We start from the raw sequence: 21,627 nt of genomic DNA, 5'->3' as shown, positions 1-21,627 counted from the left end.
AATGGAGTATGACAGACCTGTGATTCTCATCACAGTTACATCTTTCTGGGACTCCATTACTAAAGAATCCGTGGAAACAGGTCTGGTGGAAAATGTAATGAACCGTGATAGCGGCTACCAGTTGGACAAGGCGTCGAACCCCATCACCTCTACGATTCGTTCTAATCGAAGACAACAGAGTGCGCAAACGGCCGCGCAGAACGGTAACACAGGGGACAGCCGAGTTCCGCGATTCCACCAGCGAGGGCGCTGCCATCGGAAGTGTGGTCCGTCTGTCAACTTCAATTTTGACACATGCACGGAATACCAGCGGAGCGCTATTTATGACGGAGCGGAGCAAGTCTTTGTCAGTCACTGACGGCTCATCTCAAGACGATTGACAGGTGCCCAGTCGAAATATCGTGCGATGAATTAAACGACGACCGGCTACAAGCCCATAGTTTGTTTAAATATTCAATTCGACGAGAAAATTTTACAATTCACAGAAACAGAGATAAAGTGCTAGAGCAGAAGAGCTCATAAATTTGAATACAGATGTGACCCAAATGAAAATATCTTTAAGGCAATTGTTGGACACCGATAAAAAGACCACTCATGCCCAATACGTATGAAGCACTCTATTAAAGACCAAACAACTTTTTTTCCTGTTAACGGGAATTACTGGATGTTCACTTACTTCATTCTCAAATAATGTGCAAGCAGTGGCACGTATGGACAGTCATAGAAGAAGATACTTTGTGATTGATGCAGAGACAGCCTTCACTGCACATCCCAGCACCAAGCGAGACTATCACCCCTGTAGTAAGAGATCACACTACAATTAAATTGTTTCGTAATCAGCGGTGGATACGTTACATTCTTAGCTCGAAGCTAGCAGTTACGAGGTAACTTGGAGGAACTTTCAAGAAACATGACAATAAGCAAGGCGGCAGGTCGCTAGGAGACGCAGTAGCAGAAGAGCTTGAGGTGGAAGTCGGAGATGCAGGCGCTCTGGTTGCCGTACATGTTGACGCGGCTGACGGCCTCCAGCGTGGCCGCCCCCAGGGCGCCGCCGTCGTCGTCATCGCCGCCGCCGGCGTCGTCGAGCGCGAGCGTCGCCTCGAAGCGCGCGCCGCCCGGCGCCGTCTCCAGGGTGACGGTGACGTCGTGCGGGCTGCGCAGCGCGGAGAGCACGCGGCGCAGGCGCAGCTGCGCGCACAGCCGCTCTCCCCCGGCCCTGCCCCCGCGGGCCGCGCGCAGCGGCGCGAGGCGCGCGTTCAGCTGGTGCACGAAGCGCTGCGCGGCGGCGCGCGCCAGCCCCGACTGCGCCGCCAGCGGCCGCGTGCCGCGCTTGCACGCGCACCAGTGCACGTGCACGCCCGCGTCGGCGCACGTGCGCGACTCCGGCAGCGCCGTGAACAGGCTGCGGCCGCGGCCTGGCTCTGCCGAACAAAGCGTCATTAGCTGTAATCCGCCGCTGCAACTAACGATGCGTGACCGACAGTGGCGCTCAAACTCTCTCTAGTAATCACTGAGCCTGCCTGAGCCAGAGCCGATTTGAGATCGCACTGGGCCTGTGGCAGTGATTACACGTGGTGAGTCAAAAAGGGCTTTACAACTTCGAAATGATATGGAAATTTATTGAAATAAATTACAGAATCGGTAGATGCGTCATTTTGTAGCAAACAACCTGAAATTTCACGTAAAAGTGTCAAGCGCCATTTTGGTTCGATGCGACTAACAGAGGTGACGCGGCAAGCATCCTACCGGTAATCAGTTTCTCCCCACACTCGTTGCAGTAAATCGGCCGTAAATTGTGCAACGGCAGCGTAGATTCGATTATGCACCTCTGCTAAATTGTTTGGCACGGGAGGAACATACACACGGTCTTCAATGAAACCCCAGAGAAAGAAAGCCAGTGGCGTCAAGTCCGGAGACGAGGTGGTCACGCGGTTGGCCCTTCACGGCCAATCCACCGACCTGTGAAGCAAATTTCGAGGATACCGCGAACTTCCGTGAGGAAATGAGGTGGGGCACCGCCTTGTTGGTAGTTTTCTTGTAGTTGTGGTCTTCAGTCCAAAGACTGGTTTGATGCAGCTCTCAATGCTATTCTACCCTGTGTAAGCTTCTTCATCACCGACTAACTACTGCAACCTACAGCCCTTGAATCTGCTTTTTATTGTATTGTATGTTAACTGGGGACCTAGAAACGACGGAGAGGCTCCGTCCCCGCCGCGGCCGCAATGGTCCACAACCCCACGACGACTACCGCAGTCCACTTCACCCCTCCGCCGCCCCACACCGAACCCAGAGTTATTGTGCGGGTCGGTCCCCAGTGGACCCCCCCAGGGAACGTCTCACACCAGACGAGTGTACTCCTATGTTTGCATGGTAGAGTAATGGTGGTGTACGCGTACGTGTAGAACTTGTTTGCGCAGCAATCGCCGACATAGTGTAACTGAGGCGGAATAAGGGGAACCAGCCCGCATTCGCCGAGGCAGATGGAAAACCGCCTAAAAACCATCAACAGACTGGCCAGTTCACCAGGAGCTCCTTCCAGCCCAAAAATCCGTGCGTTAGACCGCACGGCCAACCGGGCGGGCTAGAATCTGCTTACTGTATTCATCTCTTGGTCTCCCTCTACGATTTTTACCCCCTCCACGTTTCCCTCCAGTATTAAATTGGTGATCCCTTGATGCCTCAGAATGTGTCCTCCCAACTGATCCCTTCTTTCAGTGAGGTTGAACCACAAATTTCTCTTCCCCCCAGTTCTATTCAGTACTCATTAGTTATGTGATCTACCCATCTAATCTTCAGCATTCTGCTGTAGCACCACATTTCAAAAGCTTCTATTCCCTCCTTGTCTAAAGTAGTTATCGTCCACGTTTCACTTCCATACATGGCTACACTCCATGCAAATACTTTCAGAAACGACTTTCTGACACTTAAATCTATACTCGATGTTAACAAATCTCTCTTCTTCAGAAACGCTTTCCTTGCCATTGCCAGTCTACATTTTATACCCTCTCTACTTCGACAATCATCAGTTATTTTGTTGCCCGAATAGCAAGACTACATCTACTACTTTAAGTGTCTCATTTCCTAATGTAATTCCCTCATTACTAAATTTAATTCGAATCATTCCATAATCCTCGTTTTGCTTTTGTTGATGTTCATCTTATATACTCCTTTCAAGATACTGTCCATTTCGTTCAACTGCTCTTCTAAGTCCTTTTCTGTCTCTGGAGGAATTACAATGTCATCGGCAAAACCCAAAGTTTTTTTTTCTTCTCCATGGATTTTAATTCTTACTCCAAATTTTTCTTTTGTTTCGTTTACTGCCCGCTCAATATACATATCGAATAACATTGGGGATAGTCTACAACCCTGTCTCACTCCCTTCCCAACCACAGTTTTCCTTTCATGCCCCTCGGCTCTTATGACTGCCATCTGATTTCTGTACAAATTGTAAATAGTCTTTCGTTCCCTGTATTTTACCACAACCACCTTTAGAAGTTGAAAGAGAATTCCCGTCAACTTTGCAAAAGCTTTGTCGAAGTCTACAAATGTTATAAAGGTAGGTTTGCCTTTCCTTAACCTATCCTCTATGAGAGGTCGTAGCATCACTATTTCCTCGCGTGTTCCTGCATTTCTCCCGAATCCAAACTGATCTTCCCCAAGGTCGGCTTCTACCAGTTTTTCCATTCTTGCTGGTAGTAAACCTTCCCATCTCGGTCATCTTCTTCGATCTGTGAAAGTGAAAAGTTTTCAATCATATCCGTAGACATTGGTGTCCAATATTAAAGCAACAAATCGCTATTTCCCCATCCTGTTTCTAACTCACGATATAATCATATTGTCAACAGATGACCGTGCCGTCGGGTTCTGTACGGAAGGTGCCATTTCGGTCACCGGTAAACCACGCCAACGATGACGTCAGGGCACCTATCAAACGGAGTCGTGTTTGCTGGGGAGTCCACATCCACAATCACTCTGTACACAGTCACAGACGGTGCAGTGTGGCACGAAGATGACGCCTATCAGACACTCTGCGGTCGAGGGCAATAGGGAGAATGGAAGCAGGACAGTTGGAAACTCATGTGGCCCGGTGGCTTACCGTGTGTCGTTCTGTTGTTTCTCGGATGTGGCGACAGTTTAGAGAGACCGAAACTGTAACCCGAAGACCAGGGCAGGGCCGACTACGCGTGATATCGAAAAGAGGGGACCATCAAAAAGGTTCAAATAGCTCTGAGCACTATGCGACTTAACATCTGAGCTCAACAGTACCCTAGACTTTGAACTACTTAAACGTAACTAACCTAAGGACAGCACACACATCCATGCCCAAGGTAGGATTCGAACCTGCGACCGTAGCAGCAGCCCGGTTCCGGACTGAAGCGCCTAGAACCGCTCGGCCACAGGGGCCGGCAGGGGACAATCATTTGGCTGTAAGGGCACTAGGTACCGCCTTAGTACAGCGTGGCAACTAGCATCTGATCTCGCAGCATCCACTGGACATGTTGTTTCGAGACAAATGGTGTAGGGAAGGCTTCGACAGAGTGACCTTTATTGTGGGAGACCTGCTGTGTGTGTGCCTCTGACGCATGTTTACAGAAAGGAACGTCTAGAGTGGAGTCGTCAACATGCCACATGGACGTTCGAACAGTGGGCCAATGATGTTTTCACAGATGAGTCCCGATATGATCTGGAGCATGACTCTCGACGGATTCGCATTTGAAGGGAATGTGGAACTCGATTACAAAACCCGAACATTGTGGAAAGAGACCGATATAGAGGAAATTCGATAATGCTGTGGGCAAGGATAGTGTTGACCACTTGGACATCTTTTCACGAAATTGTTCGGGTGAATAGAAAAGGTTTAACTACTGTCAGGTATCGTGACGAGGGCGTGGGACCTCATGTGCTGTTGTTGTGAGGTGCTGTGCGCCCAGACTTCGTACTGATGGACGATAGTGCTCGACCATATGGAGCACGAATGGTTGATGTTTTCTTGGAAACGGAAGATACTGCACACATGGCGTGGCTTGCTTGCTCTCCCGATTTGAATCCCAAAGAGCATGTTTGGCATGCGGCAGGTAGAAAGGTTGCATCACGCCAGCATCCACCAACCACTCTCTAAGACTTAAGAGCAGCTCTGCAGGAAGAGTGGGCGTTATTGGTTTAACATGAGTTTGATGGCGTTATTGGTTTAACATGAGTTTGATGCCGTTATTCACAGCGTGCTCCGTCGTTGTCAGAACTGTATTGCTGCCAGAGGTGGTCACACCTCAAAGTGAGCACATGATAAGTTGTCGGAATGTGTGTGCAAATTTGTTAAGTTGGGAAGAAACAAAGAACATTTTCGTCTACTGTTAAGCATGTTGCAGTTGTTTACGTTCTGTGTTCTTTACATTGTTTCTGCTTTGCTATCACACGTTTATACTGTTTTGTGACAAAACAAACGCAGCCTCGCAAAATTTCCGTTTGTTGCTTTAATTTTGGCTGGCTCTGAGCACTATGAGACTTAACATCTCAGGTCATCAGTCCCCTAGAAATTAGAACTACTTAAATCTAACTAACCTAAGGACATCACACACATCCATGCCCGAGGCAGGATTCTAACCTGCGACCGTAGCGGTCTCGCGGTTCCAGACTGAAGCGTCTAGAACCGCTCGGCCACACCGACCGGATTTAACTTTGGACACTAGTGTAGATACACAATACCAGTGACAGCTTTCTCCACGAAGAAGAAAGCGCTGTACACTTTCAGTTTGCTAAGGACACAAAACACATTAACTTTGGGGCTGCCACGAAAGTGTTCCAGGGTTGCGTCTGGATTTGCCTTGTCCCATATTCTGCCGTTTTTGTTGGTGTTTACCGTGTTACTGATATGAAATGTTGACTCAACCTACAGCGAGCACAGTCTACGCCAGTAAAGATGCCATTTTAATTGTGGAGTACGCTGGCACTCCTGATCGCGAAATGGGGTACTGATGCACTACATAAATCAGACTTGAGATTGTTTGGTACAAAATGACACATCTACCGATTCTGTAAGTTATCGCCATATATTTCTATATCATTCCTAAGTTGTAAGGCCCTTTTTGAGTCAAGCTTTATATCAGGCCTCTCCTAAGAGTTGTCAAGTGCATTTTCTCTTCTGTTTCGGGAGAAGTTTGAAATGTTTTTGCAATATGTACCTGGGGTCAGCCCAAACAAATATCGCTCATCACGTCTTTCAAGCGAAGCCCTGAGGTGACGGTTTGTTTCCCATTATGAACGAAATGAGTTTTAAAGGGAGATTTTACGTGCCCATTCCTTAGAATGGTCTCAAATAAGTTTGACGCGATATTCGTTTTATCGATGATTATTGCCAGGGACAGTAAAACGGAAGAAAAACCATTATTCCAGCAGTAACTGAGCACAGCTGGTGCACGACGGTAGCAGTCAGTGTGGGCCGGGCTTCTACTGGAGTACTCGTTATTCTTCGCCTTTTTCCGTCTCTATTAATTCATATCGATAAAACGAACATCGCGCAAGACTGATATGGGACCGGTGCATCGAATGAGCACGTAAGGCCCTGCTTTAAAAATAGTTCGTAACGGGAAACTTTCCGTTGATACTGGGAGTCGCATGAAACGCGTGACGAGCACTGTTTGTTTGAGCTGACTCCTACTGCACGTTGCAAATACAAAATTACAAATACCTGCCGAAACACCAGAGATAAAGAGCCTGACGACTCTTTAGAAGGGACGCCCTGTATAGTTTAAATAAGACGTTACGTTTTGTTTGTAAAAATAATAAACGCTACAGATAAAAATAGGACACCCTCAAGGACACGGTAATTCTTCATTGTAGGATTATAGGATAACAAATTCAGAGCAAATGAAACACGTACATCACAGTATAGGCCTGTATTCTCACATGCAAATAATCATGAAGATGCCGAATGCCATTCTGCGATAAGACTGTCCCAAATTATCTTGTGCCTTTTGTTTCTGTTCGGCAATGGCCCTTGTGTGCTCGTGTCCTATACGTATTCAGTTGGCGAGAGATCTGGTGTTCTTGCTGGCCAGGACAGTTGTTTTACAGCACGATGAGAACATTCCGTCACAGAAGCCGTATGTAGACATGCACTGTGCCTATAGTTGTTCTGAAAAAGCACATCACCCTCCTGTCGAAGAAATGCCAGTAGCAGGGGGTGACAGCTAGTGCAATGTAGCAGGCATTGTTTACTTTATCCTGCAGAAACACTAAATGTGAATGCGAGTTGTGGCTGGTGGCCGCCATTACCTTGAAGCATTATCTGTGTGGTATGGGCGAAAGCACTCCAGCATTGGCAGTTCACCAGGTCTATGCCATACACATGTACGTCCATCATCCACACACAGTCAGAAGTTATTCTTGTAACTGACGACAATTGAGGGCCATTCCATGCCCCAGTTGACTCTTTCACAATACTGGAGTAGCCATGCTTGATGGTGTTGTGGGCCAGTGGTAGCCTGGCCAGGGCACACACAGTCTTAGTCCTGCTGCAAGCAGACGGTACCAATGGTTCCTGATGATGCAGAAAATGCAACATGTGACCGGATTTGGTCCCTGGATGATGTTCGATCGGCCACAGCTATCTTGAGGTGCACCTGTGGTACATGGACGTCCAGAATCTGGTCTACGAGCGTGCGGATGTTCCACAGCAACATATGCAGCAATCCATCGATATGTCCATCCAGCTTCCTGCAGGCCCACAATGTCACCCCATTCAAATGGCTGAAGCTGCTCAACAACAGTACATACTCTTTGATGAATGTACCCTAGAATGGATGTTGCAAAAATGATCATCTCTAAACTCAGCACAGTTACTACTCGCAGAATCAAAACAGAGGGTGGACTGGCACACCATTTGATCGCCTATGACTGTGACAAACAAGCCACTAACACTACAGTCCACAGTACAGACGTATTATACGCAGGCACCACTGAATACAGTCCTTGAGGGTGCTGCATATTTTTCTGACAGTATATTTATATTTATAAATTCACTTAAAAATAAAAACATTCCCTTAACATCTTCAGTATCCCTATAATGATAAGCTATTTAGGTAGTATAAGAATATAATGTAACTAAAATAAATATTTAAAAAATAAAAGTTAAACGATAAATCTTAAGCACTGAATCATGTCATCATTAAATGTAATTAAAAATATAAATAAATAAACTATACAAACCTTTACCACCTGATAAATCACCTCAACTACAATCATAATCCTGTGGTGAATAATAACCTTCCGTTAAAGATAAATATGTCAGAAAGAATAGACACTTCAAATGTATGTAGTACATCGGTCCGTGTGATAATTTCAGTAAGGATGCGCAACAGGATCCCAGTCTCTTGTGGGAATACTCGACTCGTGCGAGCAAGTAGGTAAATGGGCAGTGGACAATACTAGCGTGTCGCAAGTTGAGAATTTGGATCGGGCCGGGAAGCATGTCTTGATGGCTGAGGCGGTTAAGGCAACTGCTCGTGTTAAACGGGTGATCCGGGTTCGGATATCAGTTCAGCACAAATTTTCAACTTTAACTACTGAATCATTTCGAAGCTCGATCTCAGCTGGCGTCGGTCTTTGCTTCGAAATTTGATACCAACGGCCGCTGTATCAACCGACAGTATTGTGACTGCTCTGTGGACATGTCAGAATAGACACCACAGATTGTATATCATCTCCTAAGTCACAACGCGGAAGAGTGTGTGTGTTGAGCGATCGTGGCAGATGTTACTCGAGAGGACTGCGACGAAAAGTAAGAGGACAAGAGCTGCAAATGTCACTGCCAGAACTGAATGTGGCACTGGCAATCACTGTCAGCACTGTCAGCACCAAAGCAATACGGAGTGGGCTCTGTAAGCAGGGAATCACAAGGCGAGATGGAAATAGAAAGCCACTCATCAGTGGTGCAATTGCCCGTAACAGGGATACGTGGTGCCGAAGCCGTGAAACCTAGGCTATGAATCAATGTAAGAATGCTATTTGGTCAGATGACTCTTGTTTCACAGTGTTTCTAACTCGTGGCTAAGTTTACACCCCAAGAAATTTACACACGGAACACATTATTCACACTGTTTGCTTTCCATTAAATCGAAACGTAATACAACGACGCATTGATTCGCAAAAAAAATTCCCATCCAGTCTAAGATGTTCTATTTTTGTGGATTACATTTATATTTACATTTCACTTTAGTACTGTTAATGTAACTGACTGTTTAATCTAACTAAAATGTTATCCGCTACAACAGAACACATTAGTTTGTATACTAAATATAGGTCTTTGAGAAGCTATACAGACGCAATCTATTGTCTTATGTTAGTATTCAATGTACAGTAAACAGTGTGAATAACCTGTTGGGTGTGCAAATTTCTACGTAACGATGGGGGCGTAATGCCTTCACTTTTTCTGTGTGAGCTAAAGCTTCCACAGCCATCGTCATTTTCTGTAAAACTTTTCTGGGGACGTGACTGCGTCGACATGTTGTGCTATAGATCAATATTTTGGTCACTCTTTTAAATCGCCCAAATCGCTGTGGTTTATTTACTGGTGGGTCAGTACCTTGTTCAGTTCTTACATAGTAATTCTTATTTTAATTCCTACCGGCTGGTATCGGTGAATGAGAGCAGTGCAGTACGATGAAGTAGTATTTTTCTACTGAGTGCTGAGGGAACACGTTGCGTACTATGTGTCTCCGGACACTACACTTAGTGCTGCACCAGTTGAGGCAGACTGAGATCTCTCTCCTATTGCCAGCAATGGATCCGACGAGGGCCCACATCCGTCGTCGTACTGGGTTACCCGTCATTCACCGGTACCAACCAACACCGTTTTTAAAGTTTTTTGTTAATCGGTCATGTGGCTGGTTCGATCAGGCCAGCCACGAATTCTACTCTTGCGTCAACTTCCTAATATCAGAGTAGCACTTGCACCCCACTAGGAATTATTCTTCTTGTAGTACCTATGCGTTTCGGATGTTGGTGACCAGCATAGTTATATTTTGCTTGTTCGCCAAAGTTCCTCGCTCATGTGTGAAGCCCACTTCGTTCAAATCTCTTTTACCAGATATCTATCCTTCAAGAACGTCCTGCAGCAGTTTGTACCTGTATCCGTTCCTCACTACATTGTTGTAATTTTCTGCATTTTATTAAGTTTAGGACTTCTTTTTCTTTTTTAATTTTGTAGAGAATGTCGTTGCTAGTAATTTTATCTGTCCGTAGCACTCTGCACTCCTGTGCAGCCACATCGCAAATGCCTCCAGTTGTTAGGGCGTCGTCTCGGGCATGATCCAGTTCTCAGCTGCACAGAAAAGGATGGCAACGTGAAAATCTTAATTTTGTTTCCATTGGGAGGTGATGGCTCTTTAACACATTAGCCATTTTACAAAACGTAGATCTGGCTTTTTCAGTAAGAACTTTAATTTCTTGCGAGCTATCCCGCTGATTTTTAATCTACTTTCCAGATATGTATGTTTATTTACTTGTTCAATAAGAGTACTATTATTGTTTAGATGATTGTGTGGTATATCTTCCTTGCTCATGACCATTAATTTTGTTTTACTTATGTCGATTTCTAGGACATAAGCCGGCCGCGGTGGCCGTGCGGTTCTGGCGCTGCAGTCCGGAACCGCGGGACTGCTACGGTCGCAGGTTCGAATCCTGCTTCGGGCACGGGTGTGTGTGATGTCCTTAGGTTAGTTAGGTTTAAGTAGTTCTAAGTTCTAGGGGACTTATGACCTAAGATGTCGAGTCCCATAATGCTCAGAGCCATTTGAATCTAGGACATAACAGTCGCTAACTCCGTTGATTCAGGATTCAAGACGTTGAACACTAAGCTCGGCGTAGCAGATATTGTTCAGCTTCTCTCTATCCAAGACGATTCATTCTCCGACATTTTCAAGAGCTTCTTTGAAGATATATTCCGAATAAAGATTAGCTATCAGTGGCGACAAGAAAGAACCCTGCCTCACTCCTTGGCATATCTTTAATGTGGCAGATTTCTTATTTTCTTCTCTCAAAGCAGCACATTTATTCAAAAAATCTTTGCTCACTATCCATTTTTTAGCACCTCGGGTATCTTGTAAAGTTTTATCCTGTGAAAATCCTTTTGATAATCAACTAAACAGGCATAGACATCACATCTTTAAATCTCTGGAATAAGATTTGAATGCGGAACAGAACTTCTTGAGCACTGCAAACATTCCTGAAGCGAAACTGTGTAGATGCCGTTAGTTCCTGACAAAATTTGTAGAGTCTTTTGTCGATAAATCTTAGAAATATTTTCAGGAGGTGGCTCATGAAACTCTCTGTCCTGTAGTCACTACTTTTTTAGCTCGTCGCTTTTGTTTGTAAGATTAAGAATTCTAACTTTATTCATTTTTGAGGTTTGATACCTGAATTATAAAAAAAAAATTACTTGTTCACCATCAAAGGACTTGAGATGTTTTCCCATCTTTCATTGCCCTTACTGCTGATCTCACTACTTCTGCTACAACATCTGGTCCTTAAATGGATCACCGTGAAAAAGTTCTTCCATTTAGGAATTAAAGGGTATTACTCTCTGCCTCGTCACTCCTGCCATGCAGTCAAAATAGAGTTCAATGATTTTCTTGACAAACTGACTTCAGGAGTAGGATAAAAATCACATAGTATTAGAAATGACTGTGGCACTGAGCCACTAGTAAATACTGTACTTCAGACTGAAGAGACCAATATTTGCAACAGTACCCAAAAACAACTTGGCGACGTGATCACATAACTGAAAACATTTTATTGATGATTAACATTTCTCTCTTTAATGTGACGGCGATATCAGATATTTATGTTCAGTGATTCCAATAATTACCAGTCGCCACCTACAGACTATTATTACATGTACATAGGAAGATCTGTGCCTGGCGCTGAGTAGAAACTAACGCTGGAGGAAAACGCTCTGATCGCCTCGTGTCCTTCGATCCGCTCCTCAAACACTGACTGGTGGCACAGTGGCTTTAGGCGAACTGGACGAGTGTCTTGCCGAGAAGTCAAGGAAGATCGTTGAGCTATTTGGCACTTCAGATCGATGTGAGAGTGGCATCTGCTCACAGTGTTGCCCAAAAACTCAAGCGAAAACATTACACAGTAATGTCTGTGCATGATGGACACTTTGATCCTGAAATACTCTTTTCTTCTGATGAAACAGTTATTGAGTTACGTTAACGTGCAGAAGAGGTTTTCTACCGACGATGAGGTTGAAAGTGCCGTCAAACAACGGACCACAGAGGTGATGGGAGTCTTTTTTGACGAAATTATCAGAAACCTCAGTCTTTGGCTCACAAAGTGCATTGAGAACGAAGACAAGTACGTTGAGAAATTGTGTTTGATGTACAAACGTGTACTTCGAAATATTTCTCAATATATTGCCTTTTCGATTTTTAAACGACTGAGTACTCTCAATTTCTGATCATGCCTTATCCATCAAAGTTATCGTTAGATGGAAAAAAACTGGTCCAATGAGTCATGTTGAGGTAATTGCATTCCACATTCCTGTAATCAAGTCGTGGAGGGCTTACTGAAGCTGGTGAGGTTTTTCAGAAATCCAACGACTATCTAGTAGGGAAAGTACCCGATAAAAGTAGCCATGTTGCTTCACAAAAGAAAGAAAATTTCAGGATCAATCAACCCGTCAAGCAAAGAAGGCAATAGTCGGCTGGGGTACTAACATCGAGACATCGAGGAACATTATCTGCATTGGTGTCAGTGAACTATGTACATAAAATTTCAGTCTGAGATTGGGCACCTACATGTGAGCATATGATACTGATCGACACCTGTGTGAATGTCCAAATGGAGCGAAAATATTGATGGATTTCTTTCCATTAGAGCCCCCAACTCATCTGCACCTATTTATTTTGTAATCACCAGTTCCTCTCCTGCGCCTACCTCTTCATTTCATATTTCAGAGTATCACTTACACCTAATACCCTCAGTTATTTGTTGGATATATTCCAATATTTGGCTTGTCCTGCAGTTTTTATCTTCTACGACTCCCTCTAGTAGTATGGAAGCTCTTCACTGATGTCTTAACGCATTTACTATCTTCCTGACCCTTCTTTTAGCCAATGTTTTCCATACTTCCTTTTCCTCGCCGACTCTGCAGAGAATCTCTTCATTCCTTAACTTGCGAGTGCACCTAATCTTCATGATTCTTATATGGCGTCAGATGCTTTGATTCTTCTGTTCTTCCATGTGCGTGCAGTCTACGATTCACTACCATACGATAAAACGACCTCCTCGCTAGGCCGTGAAGGCTGAAGGGGTGTCTTCCAACCGCCTTGTCATCCTCTACAATGTGACGTCATGTGGATGTGGTGTGCAGGGTCGAGTGGTCAGCATACTGCTTTCCTGGCCGTTTTGCAAATTTTCCAGACCGTGAAGCCGCTACTACTCTGTCAAGTAGCTCCTCAACTGGCATCACGACGCTGAGTGCACATCATACCAGTCCTCCGATCAAAGAAAAATCCTTGGTAGTACCGGGAAACGATCCCGTGTTGTCCGCATGGGCAGACATCCATGCTCACCACTCAGCTACGGGCACTACTGTACAATTCCATGCCTATGCGTACATTCTCAGAAATTTTTTCCTCACAGTAAGACCGATGTTTGATACTAGCAGACTTGTTGTGGCCAGGAATGTCCTCTCTGGCTGTGCTAGTCTGCTTTTTATATCTTCCTTGGTTTGTCCGACATGTGTTATTTTGCTTCCAAGATAGAATTTCTTCGTCTATTTCACGGTGTCCTATTTTGCAAGTTTATTGTTAATCTCATTGCTACCACGTCTCGTTGGTTTCTTCTTTCTCTGGTTTGATCATAGTTCATATTTTGTACTGCTAGACTACTCATTCAATTCAACACGTCCTTTCTCTGTGGACAACAATGTCATCAGCGAATCATATTATTGATGTCCTTTCATCCTGCATTATAATCCCATTTCGAATCTTTCTTTTTTTCTGCCGCTGTTTCTTCGATTTATATACGTAACAGCAGGGGAAGAGTACTGCATCTCCGTCTTGAATGAGTTTTAATCCGAGGACTGCTATCTTGGTCTTCGAACCGAACGACGTGGCGCAGTGATCAGCACATTGGATTTTCATTCAGAGGAAAATGGTTTCAACCCCGTGTCCCTCCGTATACCGGGTGGTTATAATTAAACTTTTTCTATTTAACAAGTTATAACACGGAAACTAACTTACTTACGAGTACCAAACTTGGTAGCATTAATCTCAAGGACATAGGGAAGAGAAATAATGCAGAATCAAGTCAACTGAAACACTTTTAATACCGGTACAATTACTGCTACAGAAGGGTCTCAATATGGCGCCCATCAGTGTCCAAAAGTGTCTGATAACGCAGGATTGCATTCTGCACAGCAGAACGAAGCATGTTCGTAGGTATGCTGGCTACCTCTCTCCATACGCTGCGTTTCAGATCAGCACATAAGTGAATGTTCCCCTGGTAAACCCTGTCCTCCTGGTAGCCCCGCAACCAGAAATGACAGGGAGTGAGACCAGGTGACCGTGCCGACCAAGCATTTGTAAACAATTGGCTCATAATTCGATCGTTTCCAAGTTTGTTTTGGAGAAGTAGGTGAACTTCACGAGCGATGTGCGGTGAGGCCCCATCTTGCATGGAAACTGTTGAGTTCAATGCGTCTCTCCTCTGTAGGTCGGGTATCACATGCTGGTGAAGCATAGCCCTGGCCAGTCACACTGCACATCTTTGGTACTTGGGCGCCAACTTGTTCAAAAAAGAATGGGCCGATGATGAACGTAGCTGTGAAGGCGCACCATACGATGACGTGTTCACCACACAGAGGAACTTCAAGTACAGTGACGGGCTGAAGATCTCCAGACTTGGCAGTTCTGTGTGTTCACCTCACCCGTCAGAGACAAATGAGCTTCGTCTGTCCATAGGATGGTACAGGAGCAGACTTTGTGCTTCCAAGAAAGTGGAGATCGAAGTCAACACGTCGTTGTGCGTCCTGTTGTGCAAACTGCTGTACGTTATGGATGTTGTACGGATACCATTTGAGAATGGTTCGAAGCACCTTCCGTACAGTGGACCACGGCATCTTCGACCGTCGTGACACAGCACGCGCACTGCCTCACGATCGGAAATTGCGCGCAGCATTGTCTGCCATAGCAACGTCGATTTCATCAACCACTTGTGGTGCAACCGGTCGTGGGCCTCTTCCCGGATCAACGCCCAGTTCTCCAGTTGATTCGAGCTTCTTCATCATGTTCCGCACAGCAGGTGAAGAAAGAGGACCCTTCCGTAATCGTTTCAGTCGGCGATGTTTTCGAAGTGCAGCTGCAACATTACTGTTGTTTTCATAATAGAGCTTCACCAGTAACGCCCTGCTCCTTTGTCCGAGCTCATGTTGATAGCTAAAAAAGTGCACTGCTACTGATCAGAAGTGTGAGAGTATGAATTACGATGACTTATCAGGGCACTTGGTGTCCAAAGCTGGAACTGGACGGTGGCACTGTGACGCATTGAAATCATGCACCCCATAATGTGGATGATGATAATAATGATGATGATGTTTGGTTTGTGGGGCGTTCAACTGCGCGGATATCAGCGCATGTAGAAATTCCCAACCTTTGCTCAGTCCAAACTCGCCTCTTTCATGAATGATAATTAAACAATGAGGACAACACAAACACCCAGTCATCTCGAGGCAGGTGAAAATCCCTGACCTTGAAGGGAATCGAACGAGGGGCCCCGTGCTCGGGAAGCGAGAACGCTACCTCGAGACCACGACCTGCGGATCCATAATCTGGAAATTAATGATACCAAGTTTGGTACTCCTACGGTAATTAGTTTCTGTCTTATACCATGTTACATAGGGGGGTAGGACGTCAAACGGGCCTACTTGGAGCAGGAGAGGCACCACAGGACATTTTATTTTCTACTGTCTATACTTTTACAAATAAATTCATAAAACTTTGTCAGAATGACCAGGAAGGATTCAGGATTCACACTCATAGCAGTGGAAGTGCAAAAACATAACAAAATGTGTTTTTTTTAGATATGAAATTTCATCATTTTTTCACTTAGTGTTGGCTGCATTTGTTGCTATAGGTACATTTTTCTTCACAAGTAAGAGAGATTCTTTGATGAATTTTGCACAGCATACAAACCATACTTACAGGTGTATGAAACTCTAGAATTTTCCAAATCTATTAAAAACTGTGGTAAAAATTGAGATAATTAACTACAAAATTTGATTTTTTTCTGAACATGAAGTTTAAAACGTAGCAGCTCATTCATTTTTTCATAAATTAAATAGCTCCTAGAGTTTCAGACACCTGTAAGTATGGTTTGTACGCTGCGCAAAATTTATCGAACAGTCTGTCTTACTTGTGAAGAAAAGTGTACCTACAGCAACAAATGCAGCCAATAGTAAGTGAAAAAAATGATAAAATTTCACATGTAAAAAAAATTATTTTGTTATGTTTTTGAACTTCCGCTGCTACGAGTGTGAATCCTGAATCCCTCCTGGTCATGCTGACAAACTTTTATGAATTTGCTCGTAAAAGTATAGACAGTGGAAATTAAAATGTCATCTGGTGCCTCTCGTGCTCCAAGTCAGTCCGTTTGACGTCCTACCCCCCTTAAGTTTTCTGCGGTTTCCCTAAATCGCTCGGCGCAGATGCTGGGATAGTTCCTTTGGTAAGGACACGGCTGACCTCCTTTCCCATCGTCTCGCAATTGTAGCTTGTGTTTTCTAATTTCCTCACTGTCGACGGGACTGTTAAACTTGCATTAGGGAGGACGACGGTTCAATCCCGCGTCCCGCCATCCTGATTTAGGTTTTCCGTGATTTCCCTAAACGGCTTCAGGTAAGTGCCGGGATGGTTCCTTTGAAAGGGCACGGCCGACTTCCTTCCTTAATCCGATGAGACCGATGACCTCGCTGTCTGGGCTCCTTCCCAAAACAACCCAACCCAACTGTTAAACTCCACACTGACTTCCCTTTTTCCTTCCTGGTCACTGGAGGGCGGGGGCCTGTGAGGCGTTCGGGGCTTGCCTACTACCCTGTCCGGTGTCGGTTTTCGTATCACGCCGGACACAGCACTTGCGTCGTTCGTGAAACAGCATGTATTTAAGGGCGCAGCAGCGCAGGTGTGGCTGGGTACCTCGCTCTCTGCGGCGCAGCAGCTGGTGGTCGAGGAGCGCGCGGTCGGGCCGGACCAGGTCGAGCAGCGTGCGGTGCAGGTCGAAGGGCGTGCTGAGGCGGCGCGCGTTGCGCCGCAGGTTGCGCGCGGCGGCGCGGTAGCGCTGGGAGAACCAGGGGGGCAGCGCCACGGCCAGCAGCGGCAGCCGCTCCTCCAGCTGGCCCTGCCGCGTCTGCAACAGCACAGTGGGGCAGGGGCGGACCGACACTCGCATGAGCGAAGCAAGACGAAGATGACGTGCTAACGACGCGAAATTTAACCGACAGAAAGAAGATGCTGTGATATGCAAATGATTAGCTTCTCAGAGCATTCACACAAGGTTGGCGACACCTACAACGTGCTGACATGAGGAAAGTTTCCAACCGATTTCTCAAACACAAATAGCAGTCGACCGGCGTTGCCTGGTGAAACGTTGTGATGCCTCGTGTAAGGAGCAGAAATGCATACCATCACGTTTCCGATTTTGATCAAGGTAGGATTGTAGGCTATCGCGATTGCGGTTTATCGTATCGCGACATTGCTGCTCGCACTGGTCGAGATCCAATGACTGTTAGCAGAATATGGAATCGGTGGGTTTAGGAGGGTAATACGGAACGCCGTGCTGGATCCCAACGGCCTCGAATCACTAGCAGTTGAGATGACAGGCATCTTATCCGCATGGCTGTAACGGATCGTGCAGCCACGTCTCGATCCCTGAGTCAACAGATGGGGACGTTTGCAAGACAACTACCATCTGCACGAACAGTCCGACGACGTTTGCAGCAGCACGGACTGTCAGCTCGGAGACCATGGCTACTGTCACCCTTGACGCTGCATCACAGACAGGAGCGCCTGCGATGGTCTACTAAACGACGACTTGCGTGCACGAATGGCAAAACGTCATTTTTTCGGATGAATCCAGGTCCTGTTTTCAGCATCATGATGGTCGCATCCGTGTTTGGCGACATCGCGGTGAACGCACATTGGAAGCGTGTATTCGTCATCGCCATACTGGCGTATGACCCGGCGTGATGGTATGGGATGCCACTGGTTACACATCTCGGTCACCTCTTGTTCGCATTGACGGCACTTTGCACAGTGGACGTTACACTTCAGATGTGTTACGACCCGTGGCTCTACCCTTCATTCGATCCCTGCGAAACCCAACATTTCAGCAGGATAATGCACGACTGCATGTTACAGGCCCTGTACGGGCCTTTTTGGATACAGAAAATGTTCGACTGCTGCCCTGGCCAGCACATTCTCCAGATTTCTCACCAACTAAAAACGTCTGGTCAATGGTGGCCGAGCAACTCGCTCGTCACAATACGCCAGTCACTACTCTTGATGAGCTCTGGTATCGTGTTGAAGCTGCATGGGCAGCTGTACCTGTACACGCCATCCAAGCTCTGTTTGAGTCAATGCCCAGGCGTACTAAGGCCGTTATTACGGCTAGAGGTGGTTGTTCTGGGTTCTGATTTCTCAGGATCTATGCACCCAAATTGCTTGAAAATGTAATCACATGTCAGTTCTAGTACGAGGGCTATCCACAAAGTACATTACGTTTTGGAATTAAAAATAAATAAAGCATTGGAAATTTTTTTTATTATATACAGATGAAAGCCACACTTAAATACTACTTTTCTACATAGTTGCCATTTAAATTAAGGCACTTATCGTAGCGATGGACGAGCTTGGAAATTCCTTCGTCGGAAAATTCGGCCGCCTGCGCCTTCAACCACGTGGTTACCTCTTCTTGAAGCTGTGCGTCGTCATCAAAACGCTGCATAGCCAACCACTTCTTCATTGCTGGGAATAAGTGGAAGTTGCTCGGTGCCAGGTCGGGATTGTACGGCGGATGAGAAAACAACTCCCACTTAAAAGATTCGAGAACTTCACGAGTGGCATTTGCCGTGTGGGCCCGGGCGTTGTCGTGAATCAGCAAGATCTTTGAGCCCAACTTTCCCCTGTGCTTGTTTTGTATTGTTCTTCTGAGGTTGTGCAGAGTTTGGCAATACCTTTGAGAGTTTATTGTAGTGCCTCTTTCCAAGAAATCCACAAAAATCACACCTTTTCTGTCCCAAAAGACGGTCATTACGTGGTTGAAGGCGCAGGCGGCCGAATTTTACGACGAAGGAATTTCTAAGCTCGTCCATCGCTACGATAAGTGCCTTAATTTAAATGGCAACTATGTAGAAAAGTAGTATTTAAGTGTTGCTTTCATCTGTATATAATAAAAAAAATTTCCAATACTTTATTTTTAATTCCAAAACGTAATGTACTTTGTGGATAGCCCTCGTATAATATATATGTCTAATGAATACCCGTTTATCACCTGCATTTCTTCTTGGTGTAGCAATTTTAATGGCCAGTAGTGTATATTTTCTACGTTCATTTCTATACAGAGAGCAGATGATCTCTTTGCTGAGGAATTGTGCCGGCAGGTGAGAGCATTGCCAGCAGAGCTGCCGCGGTGTCCCAGTATGGTAGGACCCTTACCTGCACCACAGTGCAACACTATAAACGTATAGCAACTTATATTCCTCACATCTGTGAAGGAAGCAACAGCTGCTGGCATCCTTAATAACAGTTTCGCACGATCATAGTAGTTATGGGCAATAACTAACTATCTCAGACGTGAACTATGTATGCAAAAAGAGAAAAATGCAATCCATAAACGGGTTTTCCCACTTTGCCAGCCTACAACACATAAAAATACCTTAATGTAACATTTAAAATGGAACAACACACGACCGCAGCTCGTGGTCGTGCGGTAGAGTTCTCGCTTCCCGCGCCCGGGTTCCCGGGTTCGATTCCCGGCGGGGTCAGGGATTTTCTCTGCCTCGTGATGACTGGGTGTTGTGTGATGTCCTTAGGTTAGTTAGGTTGAAGTAGTTCTAAGTTCTAGGGGACTGATGACCATAGATGTTAAGTCCCATAGTGCTCAGAACCATTTGAACAACATATGGGGCAGTCAACGTCTTAGATACATATGCAAGGACGACATCCGATGTTGCTTCCTCCACACAGATGTGTACAGTATAAGATGGTATATGATTACAGCTCTTTACTGTGCTGCGAGTAACAGAGGTAGCTTGAAAATGCCGAAGGGGGCGAAATTAGCTAACAGCTAAAGCATGAAATAAAGTGATAACCTCAAGAATAAAAAAAAGAGGCTACACAGGAAAATGACGTTCCTCAACAAATTCACGGTAGCTGTAGAACAACGTATACAAAAGACTACGGAGGGGGTAGTTATCTTGGTCAAGAACTTTGTAAATAAAACAATATATTGTATGGAACTGACACACCTTAGGTCTTTTGGGTGACTTAGGACGACTCGCAAAACAAGTTTTCGATAACTGCCACAAGTCGCACTTTGTATAAAAAATACAAAGTGTAACTTGTGCCTGTTTCGAAAACTTAGTTTTTTAACAGTCGCTTCCCTGCAGACAATCCCTGCTCTCGGACTCGTAAATATTTTAGTGTGGGTTAGTATAGACTAATTAGGAAAAAAACTTTCCATATAACATGTCTCCAATTTTTATTTTTTTACAGATGTACAACTGTTAGAATTAACGCAGGCAAATACTCACAGAAGATGTCAATAAGTGGAAACTGATTGAGTTCAAAGTCCATTTTCGTAAATTACACCTTCGACTTCAATGCACTTTCATATTCTATTGATGACACCACGAGTAACTCTCCTCTTGGTATGGGACAGCACTATCCATAATCCGAACGTTTAATTCGTCTCTCGTGTTTACGTTTTCTTTCTCCCCACAACAAATCCTTAGGGGCTAGGAAACGTGTCTATTCATACCGATTAACCTTCGCGGAAATGTTAGATTGAATGATGAATCACCTGACGTTTGAAATTATGCTGCAACTTCTTCCAATAATGCTGGAAGCTCTTTTCAAGAAATTCAACACAAAAACACCTTCGGCACACAAAAACAAACTTATCACAGCTCAGCACTAGCCAAATACTACAATCACGACATGGTATACTAATTTAAACCTGTGGCTGATTTCGGTTGGCAGCCACAGAACACACACAGTGTAAAATAAAAGAAAAAAAAACTGTGCTGAAACATGTTTGAGTGTTAAAACAATATTTTGTATACTTCCAAGAAGGTGCACCCATCCTTAATTTATTATTATTTTCTGCAGGCACGGAAAATGAGCTCAAAACTGCACTATCATATACTCAGTGTTAGTAAATACGTGTGGCATTCTTGAACGACACAGAAACGATACAGCGGAATTGGCGAATAAATCACAGTCGCAGTCGCAGTTGTAAAAATCAATTATGTGAACACAAGCACATCTCAACTACTTGAGCTTAAAAACGAGAATGACAATAGGTAAATTAACCCACAGCAGCAACACGTGAAGCGGAAACTTATCT

At 45.1% G+C, this 21,627-nt stretch overlaps 1 protein-coding gene across 1 annotated transcript in view; it reads right to left on the bottom strand.

The window, feature by feature from the left end:
- Positions 1 to 936: 936 nt before the first annotated feature.
- Positions 937 to 21,627, bottom strand: part of LOC124775927 — a 131,154-nt gene continuing 110,463 nt past the window's right edge. Inside the window, exons 9-11 of the mRNA XM_047250772.1 lie at positions 17,199 to 17,409; positions 1,111 to 1,421; positions 937 to 1,023 (exon numbers count right to left, since the gene is read on the bottom strand). Of these exons, the coding sequence (XP_047106728.1) occupies positions 937 to 1,023; positions 1,111 to 1,421; positions 17,199 to 17,409 (609 nt within the window). The remainder of the gene's footprint in view (positions 1,024 to 1,110; positions 1,422 to 17,198; positions 17,410 to 21,627) is intronic.

Source organism: Schistocerca piceifrons, chromosome 2 (genome assembly GCF_021461385.2).
Source record: "Schistocerca piceifrons isolate TAMUIC-IGC-003096 chromosome 2, iqSchPice1.1, whole genome shotgun sequence".
NCBI lineage: Eukaryota > Metazoa > Arthropoda > Insecta > Orthoptera > Acrididae > Schistocerca > Schistocerca piceifrons.
The sequence above is the reverse complement of the archived record's forward strand: the minus strand, read 5'-3'. Positions and strand labels throughout refer to the sequence as shown.